Raw genomic sequence first — 11,536 nt, 5'->3', positions numbered from 1 at the left:
CATATCTTAAGTTTTTAGTCTACTGTTGTTGACCACTTTTCTCCCTTATCCTGCGTTTCATATAACTGGTTTCTCTACACTTTTTCTCTTCTTTCCCGTTGTTATTTGTTATTGTTTTTTTTTTTTTTTTCAAACCTATGTATACGTTTATCTTTCAGTCTAATTTGTTCCCTGTCCGTCCTTGTTTCGGCTATTTTTACCCTCTTCCATCCTTTGTACCTTTACACTGTTAGCTTTGGCATTGCAACTTCATCGGGTGGCATTTTCTTCATTCACATTTATCAATTATTTCCCCAGCCTTTTCCGTTTCCATTCCCACTCCCCATCCCATCCCATCTTTTATTTTGTTAATTAATGGCTCTTCTATTCATTCTTTTTTTCTGTTTTTCTTTGATTTCATCCCCACGCTGGAACGGCGTTTTGAGTTCGGTTATGAATTCTTTACTTGAGTTTTAATGGTATATGTATAGATATGTTAGGCATGCATTTATTAATTTGCTTTCTTCTCATAAAAGAGCATTCATGAAAGCCGAATAGCTATGTAGCAAGCTTCCAGGTACATTTGTTTTGTTCTTATTCAAGAAAAGTATCAAGGATTGCACCCATGATGAACTTTGGAGCCGAATCCAAGTGGCGTGATAACCGTGCTCGATAGCAACAGGCCGATATAGTTCTTTGGTTGCTGTGCTCTGTGTTCATGATACCGTCCAGTCTAGAAATCCTGCTACTCGGTTTTTCAAATGCATTTCTGTTTAGGTTTTTGCTTCCTGCTGGAGAAAAAAATCGATTAGAATTTCCCTACCGTTTTGCGATGACTAGTCTGTGGTTGAAACTATTAGCAAAAATATTAGCTATCTGCATGTGTGCATTTATTAGAGGAGCAAATAATCATTATACACGCCAGATAACTTGGAGGAAAAAGAGGAAACACACCTCACATAGACGCAACAAAGCATCAGAAACGCCAAGCTGCCTTGGAGACATGACTGAAAGGCGACAGTAGAGTCCACATCCAAGCCTATCCCATCCCATCCCATTTCATTGATTCTTTTATTTAATTCACCCATAATCAAAACGGAATGGCCCAACACCAAGGACCTCCGCAGCACATACACTCAATGAGAAAATCATTCTTTCGCTCGACCAGCCCTCCGCTCATTAGCCCTCATCCGCCTCTCATTCCTCTTTATCCGTTCCACTCTCTCCCTCCTCCCCTCCCCTCTAATTCCCTTTCCCTCCCTCCTCAACCCTTCCTCCTTCTTCCACACCTTCTCATCCACCTCCACAAGCCAGTCATTCTCCCCGCCTTTGTTCTTGCCCTTATACCCCCACCTCGGTACCCACTCGCCGCTAGCTTCATCGTAGACTAGCTTCTTCCTCCGCTCCGCCTCCGCACTACCGCCGCCTGAACCGAGTTTCTTATTATATTTGCCAATCCCCTTCTTGCGAGCGAAGAGCTCCCATTTCGTCGGCTGCTTGGGAGCCGGGAGCGGTTTGAAGCGGGGTAGGAGGGTGGTGCGAGGGGGAAGAGAGAGGAGGATGCCGTCCCGCGTCGTGGAGGTTATGGTGCAGGTTGTTAAGAGCTGGTTGAGGAGGGATTGGGCGCCATCGCGGGCTGTGGCAGTTAGGGCTGCGTTAAGGGATGTGTCATTCGAGAGAATGAGTGGGTTTGGGTCTAGGGCGAGAAGGTGGCCCAGGTCGAAGGTGTAGGGTGTAGGTTTCTCGACGGTTATGGGGCTGGAGGAAGTGTTGGTAATTTGTTAGCTTGGAGGGTTTGGCTTGTGCTTGTGTTTTTATAGTAGAGGAGGAGAATCGGTGAGCTTCAATTGGAGGTGAAGATAAGAGATGCGCAACTTGAAGTTGATGTGCAAACATACAGTCTTTCTGGTTTTGGCTTCGCTTTTGACGTTGAGGCGGGGATGGAAGTTGAAGTAGAGCCAACCATGTCTGCAATTGCCATGATTGTTGAGTGGATAGTGTGTTTTACGTTACTTCAAGGACTTCGAGCTCCAAAACACAAAAAAAAAAAAAAAAAAAGAAAAAAGAAAGAAAGAAGAAAAAAGAAAAGGTCAATGACTAAGCAGAGCCGCTCCTTGGCCGCCAAAAAAAGTGACACGACTTTCCCGTTTAGGTTCTTTTAGTTCTTTCGCGCCAAATGCCTCTTTTTTTATCACTCTGTACACGTATTGCGCCAACACATGCAACAATTATATTTACAGGCCATTGATCACGGCAAGGCAACTTCGTGCCACAATGGCCCCCACTTCCTTTTGCTGGGGCTGCCTTTCGAACCTTCAGCGGGGGCCACGTCTGTTGCAGCCGCTCTCCGCTCTCCGAATCGCTCCCTTCCACACCACAGCTCCCGCCTTTGCATTGCCCATAAAAAAAAAGCCAGGCTCAGGTCAATCGGAAGCCCCTAAGTTCCGCGAATCCCTATCCGCTCGAATTAACAAAAAGGTGAAGCGCGAGAAACCTCGGCCCCCAGCCCCGGGTGAACGCAGGGCGGCGAAGGAACGCATTGTACTCAGCAATACCAACGCCCTCGAGGTTCCAGATATGCAAGAGCTCTCTGTGGAGAATATGACGAACGCAGACTTGCGCGGTCATACCGTTGGACTTCCTATGGCGTTGATAGACCGATTAAGAGGCGCCCGCGCCTTCAAAACCACTCAGGGCTGGAGTTTGTTTAGGAGACCTGGCACTCTGGTTAGGGAGGAAACGCTCGAACTGGGGAGGTTAATTACTGGTATTGGGGATGGCGAGAGCGAAATGAAAGGGAAAACTATCAAGAGAATCATTACTGGTGATAAAGGGACTGGGAAGAGTGTCCATTTGACTCAGGCTATGACCTTGGCTCTGTTGAAAGGCTGGGTTATTGTCACTATTCCTGAGGGTAAGGTAAAATTATCATGTGTCTTAACATGTCCATTTCGCTAACATTAATGCGTTCTGTTTTCGTCCTTAACAGCTCAAGACCTCACGATCGGCCATACCGCCTACGCTCCATCTCCCTCAGACCCAGGAAAGTACGTGCAACAGGACGCCGTGGCTAAAGTGCTACAACGTATGATTGCCGCCAATGCCCCTTTGCTAGCTAAGCTTCATATTTCACAAAACCACCTAAATTTAAAGGCACCCGTTCGCCCCGACATGACTCTCGAGCAATTAGCTAAACTTGGAATCGATGACACTGCACACGCCTGGCCAATATTTCAGGCTCTTTGGTCAGAACTAACAGCGACCGAAGCAACTACTAATGTTGACGGTCAAAAGCCATTCAGTTCTCGTCCACCAATCCTAGTCACAGTCGATGGCCTTGCACACTGGATGACGAATTCCCAATACCGCACTGCCGAATATGAGATTATCCATGCTCACGATCTCGCACTGGTAAACCACTTCCTTTTTCTGCTGTCGTCGGAACGTTCTTCGCCAGCACTCCCTAACGGCGGGCTTCTCCTCTACTCTACATCTACCTCAAATACACCAACTTTATATACGTTTGAGGTCTTGCTCGAACAGCTTGCTGCCCGTACCGCTGGCATACCCACAGACTCGTCGGAATTCCCTGCTGTTAGCCAATACCGCCGCCCTGATCAACGAGTCCTTGCTCTCCTTAATGAAGCGAAAGATCTGTCGACGCAAAGGCTCACTGGCTTGGACAAGGAGGATTCTAAAGGCCTGCTTGAGTATTTTGCACACAGTGGCATCCTGAGAGAAAAAATAACAGAGGAATTCGTCAGTGAGAAGTGGACACTCTCTGGAATGGGGATCATCGGTGAACTAGAAAAGTTGGGAAAAAGAGTCAGAGTGCCTCCGCCAATACCTATGCCGGCTGCGAACTGAGCTTCTCTCCACTAATTTGAAATTCATTCGACTATCATGCAACCTAGCGGACTCAGGTTCATTTCAAGGTTTGATATGTATTTTGCATCTTATACCTTTACAATAATTACATTATTTCTTTTTGTTTGACCTTTGGGTGAATTTCTCTGAATGCTGTTTTATTAGGGTTGTTTCTCCTAGACCGCATCTATTTTTTTGTTTGGTATAATGTACAGCTCTTTTTCCATCTTCATTGCTGTATCTCTGTCAAGGTTTAAAAAATAGAAGATGGTGTTTTCTCTCGGTATTCCCATTTACTATCAAAAAACGAGATCGTGTTGTTTTTAAGTCTTGCTCCATTTTGATCTGTAGCATGTCCTCTTTCCAGTTGTGAACAATCCGTGGAAGAGCAGCTAACGATCTACATTCCACAACTACCGGATAGAGACCGGCCCCCTTCACAACTATTGATACGGTACTTTGCAACATTGCCGCTGCTAGTATCTGAAGATACCTGACCCATTTCCCCAGTTCAAGTGATTGGCATTTGTCTATCGCTTTACCCTGTGCTACTCAGCTTTGATTTCCAGCCCCCTGAAACGCTATCCTTCGTAGTTGCAGTCATGAATACCATTTCAAATTTTTCAGAATTAGACTCCCTCTTCAGTCCCATTTCATTTCTTCCTTCGCCTCCGCAGATATGCATGTCCATGTAATATACATTTACCAAAACACATATCAATATGTCCGCTCCAATCCCCTCCCCGGAGGCGTCTTCATCTCGCTCGAAACATATCCCCCGTTCAGTTGCCGTCTCCTCCCCGATAATGCCAGAAAGATACGCATCACTACTCGCCCCTACAAGCCCAAATGCACCCGAGCACAAAGGAGCCAGTCAAATCCTGCTCCCGTCAACAATGATACAACTTTGCGGTATGACTTCGACAGTACCCGACATTCTCAAATTCACACCGCAACATTGCCGAACCGAGCTGGATTATTTCGATTGTTACCAGGACAATCTGCGCTAAACATTGTCCGAGAAGAAGTCCTCAAACAGAAAGGAGTATTCCGATGAAATGGTTACTATATAGATCGCAGATGTCGCGCGCTGCTTAAGGAATACCACGTAGTTACCCATGAACAAAAAAATGATGAATCAAGACTTAGAAGATGAGCTCGCTCCAAAGCGTCATGGAGCTGTCGCGCCTGAGACAGACACAGGCATGACAGAAAAGGGTGACGACCGGCAACTGCAAGCCGCGTCGCTGCTAGAGACAGCGTATGCTGCCGCTCTGTAATCCAAATGCATGTCTGACAAAATGATGGGATGGCATGTTGGGCTCAGGCTAGCCAAGTTCCGTCGGGATGTGTTGGCGTACCACACTGCGACGAGGCTGGAGGGAGGGAAGCTCCAGCTATACTGCCATATCACAGGCTGGTGGGCAGGGAGCGTCAAAACAACGCATCTTGTCCCGAGGGGGGTGAAAGGGAATGAACTGGCGTACCTTTTTGGAGATGGGGAGGTTGCAGCCTTGGAGGATCGGAAAAACGGTGAGCTGGACACTATCCGTACGTAGAGAACTTGGTTTGACAAAAATGTTGTTTTGTCTAGGGATCACGCTACATGCAAAAATTGAAGATGCCAAGGATGCCCGAGTAATTGCTATAATACCGAGCCTACCGGTAGAAAAAGCACAAACTCCAACACAATGGAGATGCGTCCTGACAAAGGAGTCATACCGGGATCGCATTTTCAGTCGCGACTTGGTAGGGCATGCTTCACGATGGAATGTAGGTGCATTCTCGCGCTTGCCTCCTCGTACAATCGGTCATACCGGTCCATTCTGTCGCTGACCAACGTACAATGACAAGAGCTAGATGGCAAACCGCTGACCTTCCCAACTAGCTCAAACCGGCCGGCAAGCCGTTTCCTCTTCTTCCCGTTCATCACGACCTATCTCCAAGCCAAGATTCAGGGGAACGCAGAGTGGGCTGAGAAGATTGAGACGAGCACTGCATACGACCTATGGCCCTAATCAGGACCAGGGGGTTACCTGGAGAGGTACACTCTCTAATCCATTGGGCGGAATATATCCGGATTTGACCTTCCGGCTTCCTTGTATGAGGGGTTGATGTCCAAAGCTGAGAGCCCAGCGAAGGACCCGGATTATGACACTGTTCTATCGATGCGTCTTCGTGAGGTATTGGCTAGTGGGATGAAAGGCCTAGGTATTCAGAATAACGAAAAGTTTGGAAATGAGCTGAGATTGGTGAACGGGGCGAGGGAATTGGAGTAAGGAAGCATGATTCTGCTCATGACTGAGTGGTGCATTTTGACTTTGTTAGCCGAAGTTTGGGGATGCTCATGTCGATCTATGGATCATTTAATTAGGAAATTGAAGTGTGAAATTGTCGTGCAGATGTTACTGCAAAGAACCAGGGTAACTAGGTCGTAAGAACAAAAGAAATATGCAAAACAGTTACAGGCCTTTGTTATCCAACAAGCTCATCTCTATTCAATGATGTGCTCGACTATCAGCCATCTCATCCCTCCATTCAATAAAGCCTCAACAAGGTCCTAAATATGAATATTAACATATATATTCTATAGCTAGAGCAATGAAAAATACCTGTACACACTTCATTCTCTTCAATATATAGCCGAACCATCTGTTGTCTCGATGACAACCTTCAATCACTGTGAAACTGAATGTAAGTCATGATCAGCACCTATACTTACAGTGCGTCCTTGGGCGGAGGCGTACCGTGACCCAATTAGTTTGTATCTTCAGAAAGATGATTCTCATATTTTGAGAGTGCAGGAAAGACTGATAGAGGAAGAAAAGAATTGCTATTCACTGTCTGAATAAGATAACATTTATTGCAAGGAGAAAGCTTTGAGGATCCGTCCGCTCTCTTTTTTAAAAGAATATTTTCTCATATCTTTTCGTCTCTCCCAGAAAACAATGGCGGATATGGAGGATGGGGTAGTCTCAAAGCACAATCAATGGCTAGAGAAGAATATTCCCACTCATGAATGCTTAAAATAGCATTGATAATATCTGAGGAGTGTCCTTGCTTTCATGTTCCTTGGAAGAAAAAGGGGTTCCCGCGCCGAGTCATTCATTAGACGTTCGATTCCCAGCGCCCCACTCCGTACTGTACAAACAAATGCAATCTCTGTATCCTCCCGGCAATGTCAAGCAATATGAGCAACTGGATATACAATAGAAATACTGGAAAATGCAGGAGAATATATGGTAATAATATATACAATATACAAAGACATATGTCACATCAAACTCGTCCTTCCTCCAATCTCCCGCCCGCCCTCACCGGTAGGCATCTCCCCGTTCCTCCCAACAATAAATTCTTTGTAAATAGCTTCGAGGCGGTTGCGCTCTACGTCGCTAATGGAACAACGAGTGGTTGCGAGGGATCGTTCCATGTGGGTCCAGCAGATATAGATGTCGTCACTTGCATCTTTATCCGCAGCAGTGGCGCCATTGGCACCGAGAGAAGCAGCATTAACTAACTGATCTGATGCCTCTAGTTCTTGTTGACATTGGCGCTGGCGTTTACGGGCTTGTTTAATTGCGTCGAGTTTCGCAGCAACGACAGCGGGAGGTGGTAGAGATGATGCGGATCCTTCTATTAAACGTGTTCGAGAAACTACAGCTGTAGCATGTTCATCTGATGAGTAGAGAAATTGTATGAAGGGTTTCTTGGCGATCTTTTCTGTGCTGGCCTTGATATTGCCATTGACAACTGGGATGACTCCATTTGTGATTGCTGGTCGTTTTGGCCTATTTTGGGGGTTATTGGAGTTAGAAGATCGGTCACCTAGCGCGTCGTGGATTGCTTCGAGGTGTGCGTTGTAAACAACCGCCTGCAGGTCGGCGCCAGAGTATCCTTTAGTCCGATCTGCAATTTCGTCGACACGCGCGATTACTTCCTCGCTAAGCTTGAGTTGCTTACTCAACGCCTGGATGATATCCGCTCGGTCCGAGTGCGAGGGCATGTCACACAGAAGCGACTTATCGAGGCGTCCGGGGCGGAGCAACGCTGGATCGATAAGGTCCGGTCGAGATGTAGCCGCTAGGACGTATACACCTGAAAGACCCTCCGCCCCGTCCATCTGAGTAAGAAGCTGATTGACCACTCTGTCGGTAACTCCGGTAGAGTCATGTCCCCGTTTTGGCGCGATACTATCAAATTCGTCAAAGAACAGGATACAGGGCCTAGCAGCCTCTGCTCTCTCAAACAAGTCGCGGACACTCTTTTCACTTGCACCAATATATTTGTTGAGGATCTCGGGACCCTTTACACTGATGAAATTGAGCCCGCATTCCCCTGCCACCGCACTTGCAAGAAGGGTTTTTCCGCAGCCTGGGAACCCATATAGCAAAAGGCCGGAACGTAGACGGAGTGGACACTGAGCGAATATTGGGGCATATGTGGTGGGATATTGCAGGGTTTCAAGGAGAGTTTTTCTGGTTTCATGAAGACCACCAATTGACGCAAAAGTGGTTGAGGAGGATGTCAGGGTCACGTTACGGAGAGAAGCAGGTGTGAAGCCCTTGAGTGCGTGGGAGAAATCTTGCGTGCCTAGTGTGATTGCACAGGAAGTGGATGATGTATCTTGAACTGAACGGATCAAGGCTTCATTTCTGGCGCGAGCGGTTAGCAGAACGAGGTCACCGGGCATGTATCCGTCTGTCTTCCCAGCTAAGTCAAGGAAATCCAGGTCTCGGCTAAGGATAAAACCATCAGACTGTCCCGATGAACCAGGTCGGCTGCCGGGATCTGATGGTTCGAGCCAAGAGTCTTGAGTGGATGAACTTTGGTTTCTTAAATGGCCATTGACCACATTCTGGAATCTTGTAACTGGTCCATCTGCTGCTGTTAATTTTTCAAGAACCATTCTTCTTCCATCCTTGTTTGGCGCCTTCAAACTAATGATTTCCCGAACGACATGACCTCCAACAATAACATTGTTGAGTGACTCCTTCGCCTGTGCCGTTGCAAGTAACACGACAGAGGAGTTGGCTGAACAAAATTCTCGTACAGTTAAACAGACAATCTCGCTAATTTGGCGACTCCTTCCATTCTCACCGCCAACCTGAAGTTCTGTTTCTACCGGGCAGAGACGGTCCAGGTCATCCAAAATCACAAGAGACTGGCCACCCTGTCGCGCACACCAAGACGCTGACAGGAAGAGCCGATGGAACGTTTCCTTAATTGTAGAGATGCGTGTTTCGTGCGTCACCAGCTTGCGGCAAGAGAAGAAAGACACGTTAAAAAGGTAATCCTCGCGTAAATTGTGGGCTAACAACTGACACAAGGATGTTTTGCCAGCACCTAATCCACCGGTGAGAAGGATCGAGGACGATCGAGTAAGATTTGAGAGGCAATTTTCGATAACTGTGTCTATTCCCACCAAATCAGGTGCGTCATCCGGGATCGGGTCAGTCGATGGAGCGAAGGACGGGACACTGTCCTGCGGTTTTGTTATCTCTGGTTGGATATCAAGATCTATTTTGCATTCCGAGCCGAGAAGCCAGCCAAATGCTACCTTATTGGTCTCTGATGATGGATTTAAAGGCGGGTCGAAGCGAACAATCCCCCCTTCAAGTTCTAAGGAGGCAGCTTGGTTTTCAAGCTTGGGTAAAATCATTCCATCAGTTATAGCGCCCGATAACATACCTGAATCGGATCCCGGACTGCCATACAAGAGCTTGATACGTTCACTCAACGAATCCCGATAAGCAGAGGAATCACCACCGAATTTTAACCCATCTTTCTTGTTAGAAAAGCTGGAGGCGAAAGGAAAAATTTTAATGGATTTTACCGAAGAGTGTGGAATTTGAGGTGGAGCAGCCTCAACACGGACAATTCCTCCAACCATTCCATCGGATCCAAGTGCGGAGCAGAGATGGGATGAAAGAGCGACATGTTGACAATCAGGACTCTCATCCCAAGTTAGAACTCTGGCAACAATTTTCTTCGAAGGCTTTCCGGCATCGGAAGACTCCTGCTCTTTTTTCTGCAGCTGCTGTTGTGGATCAACAGGTGGAAGTAATCCGGCCGGGGTAACAATTGAAACGCATGCCCATACTGTTCCCCGGAGCTCATTTTTCTCAAGGATCCCTCGATCAATCCATATCCTAAACCCTTCGTTTTTCTGGGTATCCGAATCCTCGTCGAACCAATCCTGCGTGTGGCGCCGATCCACGCTTCGAAGATAGACTGCACCGTGCAACGCTGAATCAGAATGGTTGCTTTTCGGGCGGACAGTGCTCCCACTACTACGACCGCTTACGCTTTTCCAACCAGTACTAGTGGTGCTTCTATTCTCGCTGCGTGAATGCCCGCTGGACTTTGGGCGAACTTTTGGAGCAACTACAACTTCAGCATCTTGTGCGATTTTTGCAAATGGAGAGTTCGCAGGTGCAGGAGGTGTCAGAGATGTGATTGTGATGTTGGCCGTGGAGGTGGGTGATAGGTGTAATGTGAGGGGATGGGAATGCGATATCTGCCCAACTGTTGTACCACTGTACGCCGGATTTGGAAGAGCCCGAATTTGAGACAAGAGATTAAGCTCTAGGAATGTAGCATGCAGTTCAATAACTACCAACGCCCAGTTAGCATAGTCAAGTAAGAGATAACGAGAGTTCCAACACCTACTCTCCCAATCAGCTGGTGTTAAAGGTTCAATATTAACAGTATGCGCCACTAAAGGGTCAAGATGCAACAGCAAGCCGACCTAATTGACAGTTAGCAGAGTGAAATTAGATTTTTGACCTGTTTGATACTCACCCTTTGACCGTCACTCAAGCCCAAAACTCTCCCGAAAGTGGAATCGATTTCAACAGTCGGGATCTCCTGCTCCCTCGAGAAGTCCCTAACACCACTTATTCCATCTTTGCTGACTACGGGAGCAAACCTTCGCTTACTTGGCATACCTGTCCAACCCACGTATGCGCATCTTTGCAGCTGGCTCGCAGTCGATGTGCTGGATGCGGGGCGGTATTGAAGCTCGACAACGACGTTTTGGGCAGGCTGCGAAACAAAGAACCCTTAGGCCACTAGATGCAGAAGTTGATATTCAATAACCTTACCGTATTCGCGTTCACCAACAATGTCACCAGCGACGGCGGCAAGTTAGCAAGACAATTCTTGAGTGGAACAAGGACCACCTCCGCCGTAGTGGACGTCTTCCTGTTACCGGGAGCCATGATAGGACAATTATCAAAAAGGAGGTCCCCCTTTGCAGATGTATCTACCCAGCAAAGAGGGTATGCTGTGAAGGGAATAAAATGCTTTCGAAATGAGCTACCACCGCGCTCTGGCTGTAGAAATAAGTCGCTGCTTCCGGGATGTTTCTTCGGCCCGCACGAGTGCTTGGCCGGGATCCGGGCCGAATCTTAATCCGCTCCGAGGAACGCTAGTCCTAACTAGAGGTTAGAAGGGCATTTGCAGTTCGGAAACGCGTTCACGTCGCGTAGACGCGCGCAAAGCAGCTCTTTCACCCTTTGGGAAGGAACGAACACCATCAAAAGCTCAAGTTCCGTCTTCAATTTGCAACAACTGCCAGCAACAATAACCACACCACCCTACGACAATATCAACCTCTCTTCCAACTGCACCACCATCCTCTCCGTTCACATTACTGTATCCCAAGCGCTTTTCCCTCTACCACCTCTTA

General features: G+C 47.3%; 4 protein-coding genes across 4 annotated transcripts; 2 read left to right on the top strand and 2 right to left on the bottom strand.

Annotated features, from left to right (window-relative positions):
• Positions 1–1,127: 1,127 nt before the first annotated feature.
• On the bottom strand, positions 1,128–1,960 carry HCBG_07629 (uncharacterized protein; the record flags this gene model as incomplete). The annotated part of the gene is made up of 2 exons (XM_045434678.1): positions 1,128–1,737; positions 1,878–1,960. The coding sequence occupies 2 exons, from the start codon at positions 1,958–1,960 to the stop codon at positions 1,128–1,130; spliced, it is 693 nt and encodes a 230-aa protein (XP_045284885.1).
• Positions 1,961–2,182: 222 nt separating this feature from the next.
• HCBG_07628 (uncharacterized protein) lies at positions 2,183–4,171 on the top strand (the record flags this gene model as incomplete). Its single annotated transcript, XM_045434677.1, has 2 exons — positions 2,183–2,893; positions 2,969–4,171. 2 exons carry the CDS (start codon positions 2,254–2,256, stop codon positions 3,844–3,846), a joined length of 1,518 nt encoding a protein of 505 aa, XP_045284884.1.
• A 793-nt stretch (positions 4,172–4,964) lies between these two features.
• On the top strand, positions 4,965–5,682 carry HCBG_07627 (uncharacterized protein; the record flags this gene model as incomplete). Its single annotated transcript, XM_045434676.1, has 3 exons — positions 4,965–5,107; positions 5,174–5,397; positions 5,441–5,682. 3 exons carry the CDS (start codon positions 4,965–4,967, stop codon positions 5,680–5,682), a joined length of 609 nt encoding a protein of 202 aa, XP_045284883.1.
• A 1,438-nt stretch (positions 5,683–7,120) lies between these two features.
• Positions 7,121–11,066, bottom strand: HCBG_07626 (peroxin 1; the record flags this gene model as incomplete). Its single annotated transcript, XM_045434675.1, has 4 exons — positions 7,121–10,458; positions 10,516–10,594; positions 10,648–10,890; positions 10,950–11,066. 4 exons carry the CDS (start codon positions 11,064–11,066, stop codon positions 7,121–7,123), a joined length of 3,777 nt encoding a protein of 1,258 aa, XP_045284882.1.
• Positions 11,067–11,536: the final 470 nt, after the last annotated feature.

This window comes from Histoplasma capsulatum (assembly GCF_000150115.1).
Source record: "Histoplasma capsulatum G186AR genomic scaffold supercont2.12, whole genome shotgun sequence".
Taxonomy (NCBI): Eukaryota; Fungi; Ascomycota; class Eurotiomycetes; order Onygenales; family Ajellomycetaceae; genus Histoplasma; species Histoplasma capsulatum.
Note: the sequence above shows the minus strand (reverse complement) of the source record. Positions and strands in the feature narration are given on the sequence as shown.